The sequence below is a fragment of the Schistocerca gregaria genome, chromosome 6 (assembly GCF_023897955.1).
Source record: "Schistocerca gregaria isolate iqSchGreg1 chromosome 6, iqSchGreg1.2, whole genome shotgun sequence".
NCBI classification, from domain to species: Eukaryota; Metazoa; Arthropoda; class Insecta; order Orthoptera; family Acrididae; genus Schistocerca; species Schistocerca gregaria.
This window is the reverse complement of record NC_064925.1, coordinates 124,894,026-124,916,241: the sequence shown is the minus strand read 5'-3', so window position 1 is coordinate 124,916,241 and position 22,216 is coordinate 124,894,026. Positions and strand designations below refer to the sequence as shown.

The following is a 22,216-nucleotide window of genomic DNA, read 5'->3' as shown; positions in this document are numbered from 1 at the left end:
CAGACACCCCTTGCCGATCTGCACACCAGCGCGTGCTCATCTGTGTCCAAAACATCACAGATGATACACAACGGGGTATCTGCGAGATGAATCCGGTGAATGCGTGTGTGGCATACATGTTTCACATTGACAGTAAGGGGTACCATGCAGACTGGACGTCAGTGTCGAGATAAGGAGCGCACACCGATCGCCAAACAGCAAGCAAGCCGACATGGGGATGCTACCCCCCAACCACATCCGGTGTCCTGTGCTGCTGAAGAAAACCACAGATCACCTTCGTGGATGTCAAGTGCGCTGGCATTATAGCAGTACGGACGTAGCTCAGTTCAACGAAAAATTGGCGGAAGTAAAAGAACGGTGAACGGACAACCGAAAGCAGGATAGATGCTGAGAGTGCGTGTGGCACGAGGGCCTCCAGCAATAAGCTAATAAGGCACGTAGGGCGACGGTGCCACAACGTCATTTTAAAGCCACTGAAAAGGGCTACCCTTTGTCAGGCACATGATACAGACATAAACCGCCCCTGCACCGCGGAAGGGTTAGGGTCTCGTACCTTATCAGAGTGCATCCGGGAGAAAACGCGCAAAACACGGGAATTTTTCATTATTTCAGTTTTCAGTTAAAACTGACATTCTAAGAAAAATATTAGTGTATCCCGCTACTGCAGTATAATACTGCAGAGATAAAACATAAAAGAGAGAAAAAAAAGAAGTAAAACTGTAGTTGCAAAGGAACAAAGCACACACAAACGTCTGACAACAGCGAAACGTATCGAGGACCTTAGGATGGAGGCTATGCAGTACTTTGTAACAGCAAACTGCTTCCGATGAGTGTAACGTCACAACTGTTTAAATTAGGTTCCATGTAGTCGCCAGTGGATTCATGCGCAGTTTGGTCGCCTATGAGCAGTACTTTCTCCTGCTTCTGGCTGTTTAAAATGTGGCTGTTAGCTATATCGGCGCCCAAGCTGTCAGATCCGCGTATGCGCAGAGCAGTCTTGAGTTGTAGAGGGGAGAGGGTAGTCTCCACGTGATCCATGTTTACGTTTGGTGATTTTGCCGTTTCCTCTTCGTTTACAATAGCTCTTATGTCAAATGAATACAATGCGGATTTCTGTTGTCGTGAGCTATTAAGTGAATTAAAACACATTCACATAATTACAGAAGGCTAAGATACACACCTGGAAATTGAAATAAGAACACCGTGAATTCATTGTCCCAGGAAGGGGAAACTTTATTGACACATTCCTGGGGTCAGATACATCACATGATCACACTGACAGAACCACAGGCACATAGACACAGGCAACAGAGCATGCACAATGTCGGCACTAGTACAGTGTATATCCACCTTTCGCAGCAATGCAGGCTGCTATTCTCCCATGGAGACGATCGTAGAGATGCTGGATGTAGTCCTGTGGAACCGCTTGCCATGCCATTTCCACCTGGCGCCTCAGTTGGACCAGCGTTCGTGCTGGAAGTGCAGACCGCGTGAGACGACGCTTCATCCAGTCCCAAACATGCTCAATGGGGGACAGATCCGGAGATCTTGCTGGCCAGGGTAGTTGACTTACACCTTCTAGAGCACGTTGGGTGGCACGGGATACATGCGGACGTGCATTGTCCTGTTGGAACAGCAAGTTCCCTTGCCGGTCTAGGAATGGTAGAACGATGGGTTCGATGACGGTTTGGATGTACCGTGCACTATTCAGTGTCCCCTCGACGATTACCAGAGGTGTACGGCCAGTGTAGGAGATCGCTCCCCACACCATGATGCCGGGTGTTGGCCCTGTGTGCCTCGGTCGTATGCAGTCCTCATTGTGGCGCTCACCTGCACGGCGCCAAACACGTATACGACCATCATTGGCACCAAGGCAGAAGCGACTCTCATCACTGAAGACGACACATCTCCATTCGTCCCTCCATTCACGCCTGTCACGACACCACTGGAGGCGGGCTGCACGATGTTGGGGCGTGAGCGGAAGACGACCTCACGGTGTGCGGGACCGTAGCCCAGCTTCATGGAGACGGTTGCGAATGGTCCTCGCCGATACCCCAGGAGCAACAGTGTCCCTAATTTGCTGGGAAGTGGCGATGCGGTCCCCTACGGCACTGCGTAGGATCCTACGGTCTTGGCGTGCATCCGTGCGTCGCTGCGGTCCGGTCCCAGGTCGACAGGCACGTGCACCTTCCGCCGACCACTGCCGACAACATCGATGTACTGTGGAGACCTCACGCCCCACGTGTTGAGCAATTCGGCGGTACGTCCACCCGGCCTCCCGCATGTCCACTATACGCCCTCGCTCAAAGTCCGTCAACTGCACATACGGTTCACGTCCACGCTGTCGCGGCATGCTACCAGTGTTAAAGACTGCGATGGAGCTCCGTATGCCACGGCAAACTGGCTGACACTGACGGCGGCGGTGCACAAATGCTGCGCAGCTAGCGCCGTTCGACGGCCAACACCGCGGTTCCTGGTGTGTTCGCTGTGCCGTGCGTGTGATCATTGCTTGTACAGCCCTCTCGCAGTGTCCGGAGCAAGTATGGTGGGTCTGACACACCGGTGTCAATGTGTTCTTTTTTCCATTTCCAGGAGTGTAGATTGCGACCGATTCTCAGACCTACCAAACATACATGTCAAATTTCATCAGAATCGATCGAGCCGTTTCGGAGGAGTATGCAACTAACACTGTGACACGAGGATTTTATACATAAGGATATTGTGTCCGTTGCAGAAGATCGGCTTCTCATAAACGGTGACCTAACAGCCCACCACGTAGTTGGGAAAGAAGACGCCGGCTGTTGAGGGTAGTACTGCACCGCAGATCATTTGCGTAATCGAGTCTCCTGCGTCATCCGAACAAGACACAGACAGGGAAAAAGCTCCACAGGCGCAAAGATGCGATCTGGTGCCAGTATCATAGAGACTGGCCACTTGCGCAAGTTTTTACCAGCGCCACGGGCTGCCCTGAGGATGAAGATATTTACTTTGCCTCGGCCAAATGCCGGACGAGTACAATCCCCTAATGACCGGACGACAACGGACAGAAGCCTACTCGGAAGACAGAAGAACAGCTCTCGCCCACTTGGTTGCAGATCATTCTCCAGGTCTGACTTAGACAGGGAGCGTCGATTGGTGAAATTTTAGAAGTGAAGAGGCAGTTTCTGTGAATTGCATTTGCATTTTACTGTGAAGTTTACTTAAGATTATAGTCACTTAGCAGTTGAGGAATTTTTTGTGTTGTGTTCCATCATGCAGTGCTGCAAACCTCATTATTCAAAATCACGAAGTAAACCTTTTTAATTCATATGTGTGACTTTGTTACTAATTTGTTGGAGTGTTGTAGAACCTTCGTTCTCCTATCCTATTACCTGACCCTTGGGCATAGCTGTGTAATAGTGGCAGGGAGAAATTGTCTTAGCGGTGTACTACACCAGAAGCCGTTTGACGAACTCACAAACTCGGCCTACCGTAACAAAAGTGGCGACTCGGCCTCCACAGCAGTAGCGATGAAGCCTTTACGGAAGAGTCCTAAGCATCGGATAGTATTAGCTACGCGCAAAAGAGCAGCGCTGTCCGCAAGAAGCTGCGCACCTACAGCCATCGTGCTCGATTTGTGGACGTTAAGGCACCTACCAGAAGCTTCGCCGTAGGTGGTAACCATAACCAGTGACTCCCTGACCTTCAGCACCGCTACGGAGAACGATGACGAGATCGTCCGCATAAGCAATACACGGTAACCGAGAGACATCCCAGAAAGGAGGCTGCAAAGCAACGGTTCCATGGCGAAAACATACAACAGTGCACAGAGCGGGCAGCCTTGATGAATTGATTGACGTATTGAGATGGGAAGAGCGAAAAGGCCATTGTAGAGTACACGGAACGTAGCTCCGCGAAGGATCCGCATTCCGACGTCTTCGAAGTATCCTGGTATTCCGTATTGTGGAATACCCCTTCTAGGTAGTCGGGACTGACCCAATCGAACGTCTGGCTGAAGTCAAGAGCTGCCAAAAGTTCAGTCATACAATAAGCGTGAGGAAGAGCGATTACGTCCTGATAGCGACAGAGGGCAGTACGGATGTTGTTAGCACCTCCTTCAAGAAGTTTGATCGGGAGAAACCACGTACCGAGCTGTCCGTTTAGGCCGCGCAGCTAACAGTCGGATAAAAATCCCTGTGTCGCCTTTGAATAACGTCAAGGGGAGGTAACTGCACATCCGTGAGGTACCCCGAGGCTTGTGGATGGGGATGAGCAAACCATCGAGGAAACCGTCTGGAATTAGCATGAAATGTGACATAAGGTCCTGACAAATTTCCGTCCTCACTGGCGCCTGAAGGGGACGAAATGTCTGATAAAAATCCAGTGGGAGGTCATCAGGGCCAGGCGACCTTTCCATAGACCCCGTCTGGAGCAACAAGACCACGAGCTGCGGACCGTCTTTGGACTGAATTACGACCTGTGTACTATATACTGATTGTGTAGATCATACTCCCCTACGGGACTGAGCCTGTGGTGGTTCTTTGCTGTTAAGATCAAGAACGTACATGTTATCAAAATTCGAGTGTGTAAATTCTGTGCAACAATTACTGTAATAATTCTGCACATGGCATGGTTGATGTTGCCGTATTTGGCGAAAATTTGTTGTTGTTGTGGTCTTCAGTCCTGAGACTGGTTTGATGCAGCTCTCCATGCTACTCTATCCTGTGCAACCTCCTTCATCTCCCAGTACCTACTGCAACTCACATCCTTCTGTATCTGTTTAGTGTATTCATCTCTTGGTATCCCTCATGTTTGAATAATTGACGCTCATTCGCCGATGCTTCAAACATTTTTGCACAATGTAAGATTGTAGGAAGTCATGTATTTGTATTATTCTGATTTGCATCTTTGAGTGTTTCCTGTGAAAATAGTAGCCAATAGCCAGCAGAAAATTGTAAATGTATGGTAAGGTCCTATGGGACCAAACTGCTGAGGTCATCGGTCCCTAGGGTAACTTACGGTAAGGAGAAAAAATTCACCTGTACCTGAGGGAACGGCGCGAACCGCGCTAGCCAGCAGAGACTAAATAAGTTGTAGTACTGTTGGGACAAACAACGATTGTTTCCAAATACACAGCCGGAAACTTCACCTGGAAAGACGATGTCGATCTTAATCCCTGACGACATGTACTACCTGGGGGACAGCAGATGTACTAGTAACGGTTTCAACGTCGTCCGCTATCATACAGCGTATCATACAGCGTAGTGGTATAACAACCAGAGTGCCATCTGTGTCTACCCTTTAATCCTGAATGATCACAGCCAGAGAGATCAGTGTGGTGCAAACGTGTGAAGTAAGCAGGCAACCAAGCCGTGGCGACTCGTGGATCCTCCAGCCAAATGAGCAAGTTCGGAAGGTGTGAAATTATGGCCTTCCGAGTGGCGGAATTGTCCTTTCGAAGAATTGCTACGCAAATTCAACGTGCTGCGTCAGTTGCGCAGCAGTAGTGACATCACTGGTCACGTGACATACGCACACCCGTAGACGAATTTTGGACTACGGCACATCACAGACGTCCGCCAGGATGGTCATACTGTAATGGGAGCAGTGGCAGATAAGAGAGATAGCTTGTGAGCCCAGACATGTTTACACGACCTGTTGCGAACTTACTGGCAGTGGAGCTTCAGGTATGCACCCCTCTAGCTCGTCTTCCACTCACGTCACAGCGTCAATGGGCACAACTCGACTGGTGCCGTCAGAGGATGATTTGAAGGATGGAATGAGCGCCGTGGTCTTCAGCAACGATAGCCGATTGTGCCTGTATGCGAGTACGACATGGACCTGGCAAGCGCTGTCTCCTAGAATGCATTCGTCCAAGACACACTGATTGCACCCCAGGTTTCATGGACAGGGGTGCGACAAGCTACAACCTTTGGTGTTTGTGGAGGAGACGTTAAACACTGCTCCGTGAGTGCAGAGTGTTATTAGACCAGTTCCTTTGCCAGAAGGCGATGTGTTTTTTTCAACAAAATAATGCTCGCCCACACACTGCAAGTGAAACTCAATATGCTTGACGAGACGTGCAGTACCTTCCCCGGCCACCAAGATCTCTAGACTCTCCAATAGAGCAGGTGAGGATATGATGGGAAGAGAAGTGAAGCTTACAACTCCACGACCAACAACCCTTACAGGACTACATGAACAGATCGAGCACGGGTGGCATAACGTATCCCAAGGTAGTATTCGACAACTGTATGATCGACTGGATGCCAGTCAGCGCCTGCAGTGCCACGCTTGAAGATTACACCACTTTCTAAATTTGGTATTTCAGCAAGGGCCGATACCTGGTACCTCAGAGCTGCTTGTGCTGTAAGGTATCAGGCAAATCGAACGCCTTCCATGAAAACCCTGACATGATAGCAAATCCGGCAATATGTCACACAGCTCCGAATAAATCCTGGCATTAAATTAACCAAAGCAATACGATCAACGAGTGAGCAAATGGAATACCACAGACTAACACAAGAACGCCTAAATGTATGTCATACCTTCCCACCGTGAAACAGACGCAGTTTCAAGGGGAGAAACGAGAACAGAAGCCGAGAGCAGAGCCGTGTAGGCTAGAAGGCCCTACAATACGAGCGGGACAATGGGACACCCTCATCACCAGTCGACCACCAAAAGGTCCATCCCCCAGCCCATGTTAAAAGATAGACCCGTCTAGAAGAACAGTATAGATCTTACGATAGCACTAAAAGGGCCACACCAGCAGCAAATTTTAGCGTGAGACTTAACGCATCTCTGTTACATAGCAAACATTAAAAACATTGGCCCACCACGAAAAGTATAATGTTTCTGATTGGATAGACAGAATTTTTGAAGGCAGAGCTTAACATTGAGACCCTGATTGGTCACTTGAAAACACCGCCAGATACCTTTTTCTTAAACCAACTTCGGTAAACAGTAGTAAGGATAAGTTCGAGAGAGTTGCTACCGAGACAGCGAGGTGTGTGCAGATGCGCCGCCAGCCACCCCTGATGCTGCTAACCACCGACAAGGTAATGAACGGACTCGGTGCTGCATAAGAATGCATAAGGCTTCTCTCAGAACTGCAGAAGTCTCATCTGTTACACCCCCTTTTTACGTAATGCTAGTGTCGGTCGTCAATTAAACTTCGTGGTATTCACATTTGCTGCTTGAAGTTAAAATGTCAAACGCGATGATTTTTCTGTTATATAATTACTGAGAAGCCACATCATCCACTGTAATTCACAACAAGGTAAATAAGTAATTAATGATAATTGAGGGTCAATGTAGACCATTTTTGATACTTTTCTCTTTTATGAAACTTAATTTAAACCTAGATTATATATGTGATATGGCATAGGTCTGCCTTCGATCCATTGTAGAACTTGGAAACCCATTCAGGGAATATTCGTTCACATTTTTGTTGAACGCACTTGGTTTTTATCATCCTGTATTAAAATATTTCCTTTCATCAATAGTACAATTTATATACAATGCTTTGTGAGTAGAATAAAAATTCCAGTGGTAAACGTAACTGCTTTTTCGATGTTATTTTACCAGCTAACTAAAAATAGGAAAGACTTGAACCCCTTCCACTAAATTTAGTTAGTGTTAAGATTCTTTTACAGGGAGTGCAGTGGAGATGACGCTGAAATCATTAAGTATTTGATTATATCATCGCTAGTCTTACTGAACTCTTCTGAATTCTGCATGTCATGTGTGGTCTGGCGTCTCCTTACCAGCAACAGGTCCCAGGTTCAAACTAGTGAATTCCCTAAAAAACACGCTCAGAGCGTCGTCGCGCGAAAGTGGTAGGGAGACACGACTTAGAACAAACAAACACCACGCAGAATGTTAGAGTGCTATTGACCTATAAATGTAATAATTTCGTGTACTCTGTAGGAGCTGTTGCGACAATAAATCTTGAGTGAACTGGAAACATTTAAAAGGGTGTAGTAATTTTTTTTCCTGCAGTGTAGTTGCAGGCAGTGTATAACCATTTGAAGAAACGTTTATTAACATCATAATGTCACACAATTTATTAGCATTTTCTGAGAAGGCGTATGTTGTGTGTCAAAGGCGCTGAGGTGGTTGCGCCGTGGAATCTCAGATGAGCAGGTGGAGCGTGAGATGGAACGCATTCGGGCGTCCCTGGTTGGAGACGGCACCCAAGATGGCGGCGCCGGACGCGTCACGCTCAAGGAGATCTGTTCGAGAGCCCCGCTCAAGGGCTTCGCCAACATCACCATCCTCGGCGCCAATATGCAGCTATGCGGCTCCTTCGCTGTGCTTAACTACGCCGTCATGATGTTCGATGAGGCTGGCGGATCTGTGCCTTCAGAGGTGGCAACAATCATTCTAGGTGCGCTGCAGGTACGTTACGTAGCTCAGTATGTGAGGCAGTCTCCGCCTGCAACGTTTCCCTTTTAAGTTAACGATATTTGTCAAACTTCATTGTAGCTGACCATTAGATCTTTATTTTTGTATTATTTTTATACTCCGCGCTACCGGCTTCGGTCAACAGACTAAGTCCTTAAAGTGCACAGCTCACAATACACCGACAAAATAAAAATTAGGCGTTAAATAACGCAGCAATTGCTTACAAAGCGTACCCAGCTTGTCACTATAACATTTGAAGTAAACAACTTCGACATAGATAGAAAAACGTAGCTTCTGTTGTAACAAATAATCTGCAAAAGACATAGATATGTAGGAGACGCACACAGGACGATCGTACATTGCAGACTGAAGAAGGCTCTAAAGGACTTGTAGTAAATATATATGTTACAACAGCTATTTGACTATTTACATTATTAAAAGATAGATGTGATGCAAGATTAATTCCTCGTATGTGCCGGTTTACTTGTTTGAGATCACGCTGACGGCTGGTGTGACCGAGCGGTTCTAGGCGCTACAGTCTGGAACCGAGCGACCGCTACGGTCGCAGGTTCGAATCCTGCCTCGGGCATGGATGTGTGTGATTTTCTTAGGTTAGCTAGGTTTAAGTAGTTGTAAGTTCTAGGGGACCTATGACCTCAGATGTTAAGTCCCATAGGGCTCAGAGCCAATTAAACCATTTTTTTGAGATGCCACTGTTCACATATTCCTTTCACTGATATGATTAAAAAACGCTAATTTCCTCAAATTCACTTAAATACGACACATAACCTTAAAGCATATTAACTCCATGTTTTCGTATTTACTTTTTATTAGTTTGACATTTCACGTTTTCTAAAGCTTTCTATCACTTCCCATGCCACTTTACTGTAAGCGTTTTCATGATTATGATTTGTTGACACCGTTTGTTAAGTACGTTTCTCGTTAAATTTACATCGTTGTTACATCTATCTACTACAAAACACTCCAAATCTCTCACATGTACCTTCGATGTGTACACATGATCGATAATACAGCTACTCAAGATCTCTTACCGTCTTTGTCCAATATTCGCAGCGATTTTAATTAGATCTATGCTGTTAAATTTTTTTTCTTCAAGTTGAAATGTGTTGTCGTCTTTTGTGCGTACCCTGTATAACTATATCTTTTGGAGATTAGTTGTTTCAACAGAAGCTACATTTGTGTATCTACGTCGATGTTGTTTACTTCAAATGTGGTAGTGATAAGCTGGTTACGCTTTGTAAGTAATTGCTATGTTATTTAAAGTCATAATTTTTATTTTGTCAGCAAATTGTTACCTACGCACTTCAACGGTTCTGTCTGTCCGTTAGGCTTCGGTTTGATAATGGTCTACTGATCGAAACAAGTAGCATTGAGCATAAAAATAAACATCTGTGTGTCATCTACAATGAAGTTTCACAATTAATTGACAGATCTAAAGTCCCGTCTCATCACAAATCTAATCATCAGTATTTTATTTGGTGTGATGTCTTACTCAGTTGACTCTTACCACAGGTTATTCATTACATCTCTACATAACAACTACACCAAACATCCTCCACAACATGTTGCGCTTAAAGAAATCTTGGTCTGCACGAGGCGAATTTTTCTGATAAGCGAAGACGTGAGGCAGAACAAAATGCCGGCAAGAGTGGCCGTGCGGTTCTAGGCACTACAGTCTGGAACCGAGCGACCGCTACGATCGCAGGTTCGAATCCTGCCGCGGGCATGGATATGTGTGATGTCCTTAGGTTAGTTAGGTTTAATTAGTTCTAAGTTCTAGGCGACTGATGACCTCAGAAGTTAAGTCGCATAGTGATCAGAGCCATTTGAACCATTTTTGAACCAGAACAAAAATAATGGGAAGAGGGGGGTGGAATAGGAGGGGGAACAAAAATAAGGAATGAAATAATAAGCAGTCAATTGCAGACATTCATGTTCCGAGTGTGGCTGTGCCGCATCGTACTGAATCTGTAGCAGCAATCTGAGCAGCATTTGGAACCACAATGACAGAATCGGTTAATTCAAGGAAAGCTTCAAGCCAGACGCCCTGAACCCTGCATTCCACTGGTCTGAAACCACCGCCGTTTGTGATTTCGTTGGTCTCAAGCTAGGGTTCGCTGGAGGGCACGGTGCAGGTATGTTGTGTTTCCCCACCAAAAGTGTCAGTGATAGCCATGAGTTGATTAGGAGGAGGCCAGTTGAGCATCTGTACCTAACCTGTCCGCTTGCTAGACACACAAGTAACGGTCTTGGGTGCCATTTCGTATGGCACGGAATCACTCTCGTTGTTATTCCACGCACCCTCACTGCAAAATTGTCAGTCAGTCTAGTGATTCAATTTTCATTGTTGCCATTTATGAACGGAGTTCAACGGGTGTTTTCCGACAGGATAACGCTCGTTCCCTTAGTGCTGTTGTAGCCCAACGTGTTCAGAAGGGTGTGTACATGTTGCTATGGCCTGTTCTATCAACAGCTCGAAAACAGATGTAGCATGTCATAGAACAACAACTCCAGTCTCATCGACAAACAACATTAACCGTACCTTTGTTGACCGATCAGGAGCAAGAGGCATAGAATTCCAGCGCACAAACTGGTATCCAGCACCCGTGCAACACAATCGGTGTTGCGATTTTTCTGTTGGTTTATACGGAAAGAAATCATGAGAAATTTCGTATTGAGTTCTGAGGAGCAGCACTTCCATAAGGCCTACGTCTCTCTCTTGTGTGCAGATCGTTTTTTCTTGAGCTCGACTTAAATAAGAAGCCACTCTCCTTATACCAAATGATCCAACGCAAGTGCAAAGAGTATATACTGCCTGATCAAAAATATCTGAACACTTATTACTGGACATTAAGATGAGGTGTGCCCTCCCTTTGCGTTTATGATGGCTCGAATTCTGCTGCGGACACTTTCAGTGGCCTGTCTCAATGTCTGTGGAGGAATCGAAGTCCATTCTTCCTAAAAAGCCGAAACCACAAATTTTAGGACGTTAGAGTCTGAAGCAAAGTCGGCGTTGTAATTCATCCCAAAGGTGTTCCATTAGGTTTCGTTCGGGAGTCTCTGGCGGCCACTTCATTTCAGGAATGCTATTCTCCACAAATCATTGCCTCATACGCGCTGCTTTATGACACGGTGCATTCTCAGAATGATCAAATAATCATCGTGTGCCAATTATTCCTCAACCGCACGGTGTACACAGTTCTACAAGTTGTATCGCTATCCTTCTACATTTACTGTTTTCTTAAGGGCAATAAGGGGACTACACCCTGACCAACCTTCCGTATCCCGATCTCTTTCGTATTTCATTTTTGGCACTTCGCAGGATGGCTAGTAAGTGTCCTTACTCATTTGCCACTTGCAAGCCCTTCCATTGGGTTGTAATAAGGAAAAACGTGATTCATCAACCCAAATAATTTATTTCCATTCACCCACTGCCCAATGGCGTCACTCTTTATATCATTATAAGCTTCGGTTAACATTGACTACATATACAGGGTCATCCATTGATCGTGACAGGGCCAAATATCTCACGAAATAAGCGTCAAACGAAAAGTCTACAACGAGCGAAACTTGTCTGGCTTGAAGTGGGAAACCAGATGGCGCTATGGTTGCCCCGCTAGATGCCGCTGCCATAGGTCAAACGGATATCGACTACATTTTTTTAAAAAACAGGAACCCCCATTTTTTATTACATATTCCTGTAGTACGTAAAGGAATATGAATGTTTTAGTTGGACCACTTATTTCGCTTTGTGGTAGATGACGCTGTAATAGTCACCAATATATGGCTCACAATTTTAGGCGAACAGTTGGTAACAGGTAGGTTTTTTAATTAAAATACAGAACGTAGGTAAGTTTGAACATTTCGGTTATTCCAACTTGATATATGTACCTTTGCGAACTTATCATTTGTGAGAACGTATGTTGTTACAGCGTGATTACATGGAAATAACACATTAATGAAATAAATGCTCAAAATGATGTCCGTCAACCTCGATGTATTTGGCAATACGTGTAACGACATTCCTCTCAACAGCGATTAGTTCGTCTTCCGTAATATTCTCACATGCATTGACAATGCGATGACGCATGTTGTCAGGCGTTGGCGGTTGATCACAATAGCAAATATCTTTGAACTTTCCCCACAGAAAGAAACCCGGGGACATCAGATCCGGTGAACGTGCGCGCCACCGAATGGTGCTTCGACGACCAATCCACCTGTCATGAAATATGCTATTCATGCTTCAACCGCACGCGAGCTATGTGCCGGACATCCATCATGTTGGAAGTACGTCGCCATTCTGTCATGCAGTGTAACATCTTGTAGTAACATCGGTAGAACATTACGTAGGAAATAAGCATATATTGCACCGTTTACATTGCCACCGATAAAATGGGGGCCAATTATCCTTCCCCCATAATGACGTAAGATACAATAACCCGCCAAGGTCGCTGATATTCCGCTTGTCGCAACCATCGTGGATTTTCGTTGCCCAATAGTGCATATTGTGCCGGTTTACGTTACCGCTGCTGCTGAATGACGCTTCGTCGCTAAATAGAACGCATGCAAAAAATCTGTCATCGTCCCGTAATTTCTCTTGTGCCCAGTGGCAGAACTGTACACGACGTTCAAAGTCGTCGCCATGCAATTCCTGGTGCATAGGAATATGGTACGGGTGCAATCGATGTTGCTGTAGCATTCTCAACACCGACGTTTTTGAGATTCCCGATTCTCGCGCAGTTTGTCTGCTACTGATGTGCGGATTAGCCGCGACGGCTGCTAAAACACTTACTTGGCAATCATCATTTGTTGCAGGTCGTGGTTGACGTTTTACATGTGGCTTAACTCTCTCCTTAACTGTTTCCTTAAATAACGTAACTATCCGGCGAACGGTCCGGACACTTGGATGATGTCGTCTAGGATACCGAGCAGCATACATAGCACACGCCCGTTGGGCATTTTGATCACAGTACCCATACATCAACACGATATCGACTTTTCCGCAATTGGTAAACGGTCCTTTTTAAACGGGTAATGTATCACGAAGCAAATACCGTCCGCACTGGCGGAATGTTACGTGATACCACGTACTTATACGTTTGTGATTATTTCAGCGCCCTCTACCACAAAGTGAAAAAGGTAGTCCAAGTGAGACATTCATATTTCTTTACGTACTACACGAATATGTAAATAAAATAGGGGTTTCTATTTTAAAAATCGCAGTTTATATCCGTTTGACCTATGGCAGTGCCATCTAGCGAGCCAACCATAACGCAATCTGGTTTCCCCCTTCAAGCTAGACGAGTTTCGTTCTTTGTAGTTTTTTCGTTTGATGCTTATTTCGTGAGATATTTGTCCCAGTCACTATCAATGGACCCCCTGTATAATGTACAATGGCCTGGTGCTTCCTGTCGGAAGATTCAAGTGGCATCCTGGAGACATTTACGCTGGTGGCTCAGAAGTCCGATGCGAGAGCCGACTTGGCGCCCTCAAGCGAGCCAAATACGAGTCGCTCCAGCGGGCGGGTTAGTCATAAGTTCATGTGTGCGCGATCGTTTTACAGCTAAGTTGTGAAGCCATAATTGGTTGGGCATCTCGCTACCATCTGTAGTCAGTTTCCTATATTTGTTGTTATCGTCAGCGAGTTGCTCCCACTTGTCACTGTCAATATCAACTGCCCACGTATCAGGCTTGGCGCAGTGAACGTCTTCCACGAGGTCTCTTTGCTCCTGCTATTTCACTGCGTACTGTGCGCCAGGGGAGACGGGGGTGGTCCACGCGATGCAGATGTCCTGACCACCGCAGGCGACTTTGCTTCAGCGTGGCAGTGTTAATGTGTTGTTTTGTAGTTTTCAGAACCAAATCATTTGTCACACGATCCTTCCATGATATTCCCAACACGCGGCGTAAGCACCGCAGGTGAAAGGCGTTGAGCATTCGTTCCGTTCCTGTTTGGCATACGACGTCCAAGTGTCAGCTCCGTACAAGAGAGTACTCAGCACACAATATTGATACACAAGAATTTTTGTCGACAATGTGAGATGTCTGTTATCCCATACACGTGTGCGGAACTTCCTGAAAGTACTGGCAGCCTTTCTTATTCGTGCATCCAGGGAGAGATCTTCTGTCATTATTGAACTAAGATAGCAAAACTTACCGAGTACCTTCAACAAGGAGGATCTGTGTATCTTTGTGCCATGACAACCGTCTACTTTACGTTTACAGCCATGGAGAAGAGCTTGGATGCAGTAGAGAATCTATCCATAAGCTCTTGCAGATCGTCTTGAGTGTGCGCTACAAATGCAGCATCGTCAGCAAATAAAAGGCTATTTACAATTAAGTGTTCTCGGAAGCGCTTGGATCTGAGTAGAGAAATGTTGTAGAGCTCCCCTTCAGCTCTGGCATACAGACGAATGCACAGATTAATTTCACCAAAAGCAACTTTGAGGAGTGCTGAGAAGAAGATATTGAACAGAGTGGGAGCCAATACGCAACCCCTCTTTTCACACCAAACGGGTCAAAAAAAGAAAAATGGTTCAAATGGCTCTGAGCACTATGCGACGTAACTTCTGAGGTCATCAGTCGCCTAGAACTTAGAACTAATTAAACCTAACCAACCTAAGGACATCACACACATCCATGCCCGAGGCAGGATTCGAACCTGCGACCGTTGCGGTCGCTCGGTTCCAGACTGTAGCGCCCAGAACCGCACGGCCACTCCGGCCGGCGCAAACGAGTCAGATGTGATTCCGTCGAAGACCACAGCACCTTCCGTATCTTCTTGGAAATCCTTGATCATCTTTAAGAGCTTTGGAGGACACCCTGTTTTCAAAAGTACTACATACAGTCCTTCGGTGATGACTGTGTCGAAAGCCTTGTATAGGTCGATAAAGGTAATGACCAGAGGGGTTTTCTGATCGCGGCAATTATCCTGAATTTGTCGGAGTGTGAAGATCACGTCAACTTTAGATCGCTGAGGATGAAACCCACATTTTTCCTCAGGGTATATGCGCTCGGCAAGCTTCTGAAGTCTGCCGAACACCACAATGGCAAATGATTTTTCCAGGTATACTTAGAAGTGAGATTCCACGGTGACAGTTACAATCGCCGAGATCGCCTTTACCTTTGTGCAACAATATTGGTATCACGCATGCCTTGCGGCACAGTAGCCTCAGCCCAACATTTCAGTAAGAGGTTGAAAAGGAGCGGAAAAACTGGCTTATGTTTTACAGTTTCTGTGGAGATGTTGTCTTTGCCAGGGCACTTCCCACATTTGAACAGTGCAATTTCTCTTTGAAGCTCCTGCATAATAGGCGTGACTTATAAGTCATGGTACGGTGTCATCTGAGGAGTTTCATCCATTGCTTCTGAACTAATGTTGATGGGATGTGAGTAGAGGCTGAAGTAATGTTCTATCCAACGGAGCAATTGACGATTTCGACGTGTGATGACATTTACATCTATTTCCTTGAGTGGTACGCTCTTATTTGGAATGGATCCACTGGCCCGTTTCAAGCCCACACCATCAACGTCGCCAGCATTGAGATACTCCTGTAAGCCAGTGCAAACTTGTTCCCAATAGGTATTGATACAGTCGCAGAGAGTGCGTTGAACAGCAGTTTCTTAGCTCCCTGCGTGTAGAACTGCGTGGGTTTTTATACCAGGTGACAGTGGCCTGACGCTTAGCCTTAAGGAGAGGTTTCAGGACATCTACGTTCTCGATGAACGAATCCTGGGATTTTGCTTCCAGATTACGAACACATTTCCAGCCGTAGCGATAAGATGCGATTTTATATTCTGCCAGTCTTCAGAAATAGGAGCGGCTGGGTCCCAGGGATTAACCTCTTTTCGTGTCTCTTTACTAAATACATTTACTGCAGCAGTATTTCTTTTTTGGCAAAGATTAATTTCTGTTTTGCAAGGTGTTCTGGCAAAGTGAAACGAACCGCACTTTTGTCGCTGCCAGTGCTTGATCCGTGTCACAGTCTGCACTAAGAACAGAATTTGTATGAAGAAAGTAACGCAAATCTTTCCTTTCAGTCAGAATAAGATCTAATTAGTGCCAATGTTTTGAGCTGGGTTGCATCCAGGAAACCTTGTGGGTCAGTTTGCCTTTATAGTATGAATTGGTGACACATAACTGATGCTTTCACAGAATTCAAGCAACCATAGACCATTATCATTCATTTTGCCCACTCCGTGTTTGCCTAGGCAATCAGGCCCAGCGGCAAAATCACTCGTAATACGAGCGTTGAAATGACGAAGGTTGCATATACGGTCCCGGAGTGCGCTCCTTGTACTACGTCACTGAGTTGTTCATAAAACTGATCCTTGGCATTTGCAGCTAAGGTAAGTGTCGGTGCATATACAGATATCAGAGTCAGTGGTCCACTGTTTGTTGTGCATCGTAGTCACAATGCCTTCAGAGATCATTGCGGACAGTATAACCGATTCCATGCTGTCTGGGTCTAGCAAAATCTTTGTCATTCCAGAAACCAGTATAGATTTTTTTCCCGTATTGAGCCTTCTTCTGGTAGCCTGGTTTCTTGCAGTGCTGTTATAGCGATATTGAGCCTTATTGTTGATGTGGTCTTCAGTCCTGAGACTGGTTTGATGCAGCTCTCCATGCTAATTTATACTGTGCACGATCCTTCATCTCCCCATATATCTGTGCACATCACAATGGTGTAATATGGAGCTATACCTGATATATGGACGTGAAAATGACCATAAGTGTGTAACTAAGTGGCAAAACTATCGTCACAGCATGACTGTAATAATGGTGCTTCATCTTTTTGTAAGTACAGATATATTTTCGTCAAATGCTGCCTTACGACTTACAACTGTCCCACTTGTATTAGTGTAGTCGCCAGCAAATAATTTTTATTTGTATTTATACAGTGATCTCGAACAGTACAAAAATGTAAACGAATGTTTAAACACCTGAAGATGGGAGCAAGCCCGAAACCGATCGTGGGACGAATAAACAACCTTTTATTGTGACTGGTAGCGGATATTTTTCTACAACCCCATAAAGGAACAGTCACGGAGTTCGACAGCATCCACTATGGATAAAATTCATGAAATGTCTGTGATGGATATGTTACTCAGGTGACATCCAGTGACTAGTCGACATACGAAGCCATTCATCTCTCTTGAGTGACCCTTTCTGCTCTTACTGCTTTTCTACTGTCAACACAGTTCTCCACGCCTCCTTTCATACTGGCGAGTTTGCCTCGTGTGACGTCTAGTGAACAATTCCGCATAACATAGGTGTACGGATGCTTCTGGCCCGATGCTGTATTTCGATTTTGTAGCCTATTACAGCTTAGCAATGATGGGGAATGAAACAGTGCATAAGAAATCGAGTTACTGGACTGTTGAAATGAGCGTTGTTTCGCGTTTTGACTTGCATCTTTTTTTCTTGGTCATCATTCTTCTGAATGGCGTGATGCGTCCCGCCACGAATTACTCTCCTACGCCAACCTCTTCATCTTAGAGTAGCACTTACAACCTACGTCCTCAATTATTTGCTGGATATATTCCAATCTCTGTCTTCTTCTATAGTTTTTGCCCTCTACACTTTCATCTAGTACCATGAAATTCGTTCCCTGATGTCTTCACAGGTGTCCTATCATCCTGTGCCATCATCTTGACAGTGTTTTCCACCCCGTGGTCTAGGGGTAGCGTCTTTAATTCATAATCAAAACGTCTTCGGTCCCGGGTTCGATGCCCGCCACTGCCTAAATTTACATAAATTATCAGCATTGGCGGCCGAAGACTTCCGGCATAAGAGGTCAGCCTCATTCTGCCAACGGCCTTGTCAAAGAGGGCGGAGAAGCGGATAGAGGTTCAGGGCACTCTCTTGTCCTAGGGGTGGGAAATTGCCCCTAAAGGCGGAAGAATCAGCAATGATCAACGACATGAGGATGCAGAAGGCAATGGAAACCACTGCATTAAAGACACGTAACATGTATCCACAGGTCATGTGGCCTGTAGTTGAATAAGTGTCATGATGATCTCTCCATTGGCAAAAGATTCCGGAATAGTCTCCCATTCGGATCTCCGGGAGGGGACAGCCAAAGGGGAGGTTACCATGAGATAAAGATTGAATAATCAACGAAAGGATAATGTTCTACGAGTCGGGGCGTGGAATGTCAGAAACTTGAACGTGGTAGGGAAACTAGAAAATCTGAAAATGGAAATGCAAAGGCTCAATCTAGATATACAGGTCGTAGGGGTCAGTGAAGTGAAGGAAGACAAGGATTTCTGGTCAGATGAGTATCGGGTAATATCAACAGCAGCAGAAAATTGTTTACCAGGTGAAGAATTCGTTATGAATAGGAAGGTAGGGCAGACGGTGTGTTACTGTGAACAGTTCAGTCACCGGGTTGTTCTAATCAGCTTCGACGGCAGACTAACACCGACAACGATAGTTCAGGTATACATGCCGACGTCGCAAGCTGAAGATGAACAGATAGAGAAAGTGTATGAGGATATTGAAAGGGTAATGCAGTATGTAAAAGGGGACGAAAATCTAATATTCATGGGCGACTGGGATGCAGTTGTAGGGGAAGGAGTAGAAGAAAAGGTTACAGGAGAATATGGGCTTGGCACAAGGAATGAGAGAGCAGAGAGACTAATTGAGTTCTGTAACAAGTTTCAGCTAGTAATAGCGAATACCCTGTTCAAGAATCACAAGAGGAGGAGGTATATTTGTAAAAGGCCGGGAGATACGGAAAGTGGGATACGGAAGTACTAAGGAATGACGAGATACTTTTGAAGTTCTCTAACGCTATAGATACAGCAATAAGGAATAGGGCAGAAGGCAACACAGTTGAAGAGGAATGGACGTCTCTAAAAAGGGCCATCACAGAAGTTGGGAAGGAAAACATAGGTACGAAGAAGGTAGCTGCGAAGAAACCATGGGTAACAGAAGAAATACTTCTGTTGATTGATGAAAGAAGGAAGTCTGATGTGATAGAAGAAGAAACAGGAGTCGATTTAGAAGAGATGGGGGATCCAGTATTAGAATCGGAATTTAAAAGAGATTTGGAGGACTTACTGTCAAACACGGCAGAAGGGATAGATAACATTCCATCAGAATTTCTAAAAACATTAGGGGAAGTGGCAACAAAACGACTATTCACGTTGGTGAGCAGAGTATATGAGTCTGACGACATACCATCTGACTTTCGGAAAAGCATCATCCACACAATTCCGAAGACGGCAAGAGCTGACAAGTGCGAGAATTATCGCACAATCAGCTTGACAACTCATGCATCGAAGCTGCTTACAAGAATAATATACAGAACAACGGAAAAGAAAATTGAGAATGCGCTACGTGATTATCAATTTGACTTTAGGAAAATTAAAGGCACGAGAGAGGCAATTCTGACGTTACGGCTAATAATGGAAGCAAGGCTAAAGAAAAATCAAGACACGTTCATAGGATTTGTCGACCTGGAAAAAGCGTTCGACAACATAAAATGGTGCAAGCTGTTCAAGATTCTGAAAAAAGTAGGGGTAAGCTGTAGGAAGAGACGGGTCATACACAATATGTACAACAACCAAGAGGGAATAATAAGAGTGGACGATCAAGAACGAACGGTGTAAGACAAGTCTGTAGCCTTTCGCCCCTACTCTTCAATCTGTACATCGAGGAAACAATTAAGGAAATAAAAGAAAGGTTCAGGAGTGGAATTAAAATACAAGCTGAAAGGGTATCAATGATACGATTCGCTGATGACATTGCTATCCTGAGTGAAAGTGAAGAAGAATTAAATGATCTGCTGAACGGAATAAATGAGTACACAGTATGGTTGAAAAGTAAATCGGAGAAAGACGAAGGTAATGAGAAGTAGTAGAAATGAGAACAGCGTGAGACTTAAAATCCGGATTGATGGTCACGAAGTCAGTGAAGTTAAGGAATTCTGCTACCTAGGCAGTAAAATAACTAATGACGCACGGAACAAGGAGGACATCAAAAGCAGACTCGCTATGGCAAAAAAAGCATTTCTGGCCAAGAGAAGTCTACTAATATCAAAAACCGGCCTTAATTTGAGGAAGAAATTTCTGAGGATGTACGTCTGGAGTACAGCATTTTATGGTAGTGAAACATGGACTGTGGGAAAACCGGAGCAGAAGAGAATCGAAGCATTTGAGATGTGGTGCTATAGACGAATGTTGAAAATTAGGTGGACTGATAAGGTAAGGAATGAGGAGGTTCTACGCAGAATCGGAGAGGAAATGAATATGTGGGAAACACTGATAAGGAGAAGGGACAGGATGATAGGACATCTGCTAAGACATGAGGGAATTACTTCCATGGTACTAGAGGGATCTGTAGAGGGCAAAAACTGTAGAGGAAGACAGAAATAGGAATACGTCAAGCAAATAATTGAGGACGTAGGTTGTAAGTGCTACTCTGAGATGAAGAGGTTAGCACAGGAAAGGAATTCGGGAATTCGTGGCGGGCCGCATCAAAACAGTCAGTAGACTGATGACCAAAAAACAATAATAATTTTCCTCTCCGATCCCGCCAGAATCTCCTCATTCCTTACCTTACCAGTCCATCTAATTTACAACATTCGTCTGTGGCGCCACATCTGAAATGCTTCGATTCTCTCCTGTGCCGTCGTCGGGGTGGCCGAGCGGTTCTAGGCTCTACAGTCTGGAACCGCGCATGGATGTGTGTGATGTTAGTTATAAGTAGTTGTAAGTTCAAGAGGACTGATGACCTCAGAAGTTAAGCCGATAGTCCTCCGAGCAAATTTTTTTTTTCTCCTGTTCCGGGATTTCCCACAGTCCATGTTTCATTGCCATACAATCGAATAAGAATTACTGATATGTAACTCGCGTTTATCTCAATAAAGGATTAAATACACTAACTAGGAGAGATTTCCTGTGGTGGGATCGACTTTTTGAAACCATCTCTACGGTTGTGTAGGTTAATATCCCAGGGTATCACACACTGTAGCCACGAACCCTGGTGAGCCCTCATTTGTAAGTATTGTCAACAAAATTTCAGAATTTTGCGCGATGTTCCGTATTGTTAAAAAAGTTGAGTAAAGTTTTCTAGTTGCGTAGCGTAATCGATAGGATTATAGCTTCACATCCTTGAAGTTGTGGGTGCGAATCTTGTCACATATAGCAAATTTCCCATTCATAAATCTTTATCGAAATTACGTTGATCATTATTTTTATTCAGTTAATTACTTTAACTGCAATTTCTATTTCACATCATTTTAATCTTTGTATGAACTTTTTTCATTTGTTTCAATTTTTTCTTATATCATTCTATTTCCATCGTAATGTTGGTGAATATGAATTTCACTAAATTTATCAATTATAGTATTAAATTATTTTTTAAAAAATTCCGATTTATCAGTTAAAAAACGAAAGACTAAATATGTTTATATTGACTGCAGTGTTGTGAAACATGTACACACATCAAAAAAAGATTTCCATCTCCTCGGTTCCGAGAGTTCCGGAAACTGTACAGAAACTGGAATAGAGATCAACATAAATATCATTTCCGCCCTTTTTATTGCTCATGAAAGCCTCACTTTGCCTGTTGTACCACCATAGAGCGAGACCTCCAGATGTGATGGTCCAGATTGCTGTACACACACCGGTACCTCTGATACCCAGTAGCAGGTCTGTGTGGATGCCTGTATTCGTCGTAGCATACTATCCACAAGTTCATCAAGGCATTCGGTGTAGATCCATCGCAGTGGTTGGTGGGTCACATTGTCCATAAACAGCCCTTTTCAGTCTCTCCCAGGCATGTTCGATGTCTGGAGAACAT

General features: G+C 44.9%; 1 protein-coding gene across 2 annotated transcripts in view; it reads left to right on the top strand.

The window, feature by feature from the left end:
- LOC126278012 (facilitated trehalose transporter Tret1-like) overlaps positions 1 to 22,216 on the top strand; it is a 97,661-nt gene that overhangs the window by 64,179 nt on the left and 11,266 nt on the right. Inside the window, exon 4 of one of the 2 annotated variants that reach the window (XM_049977717.1) lies at positions 8,086 to 8,379. In XM_049977717.1, the coding sequence (XP_049833674.1) occupies positions 8,086 to 8,379 (294 nt within the window). The remainder of the gene's footprint in view (positions 1 to 8,085; positions 8,380 to 22,216) is intronic. The other variant, XM_049977718.1, reaches the window with a different exon arrangement.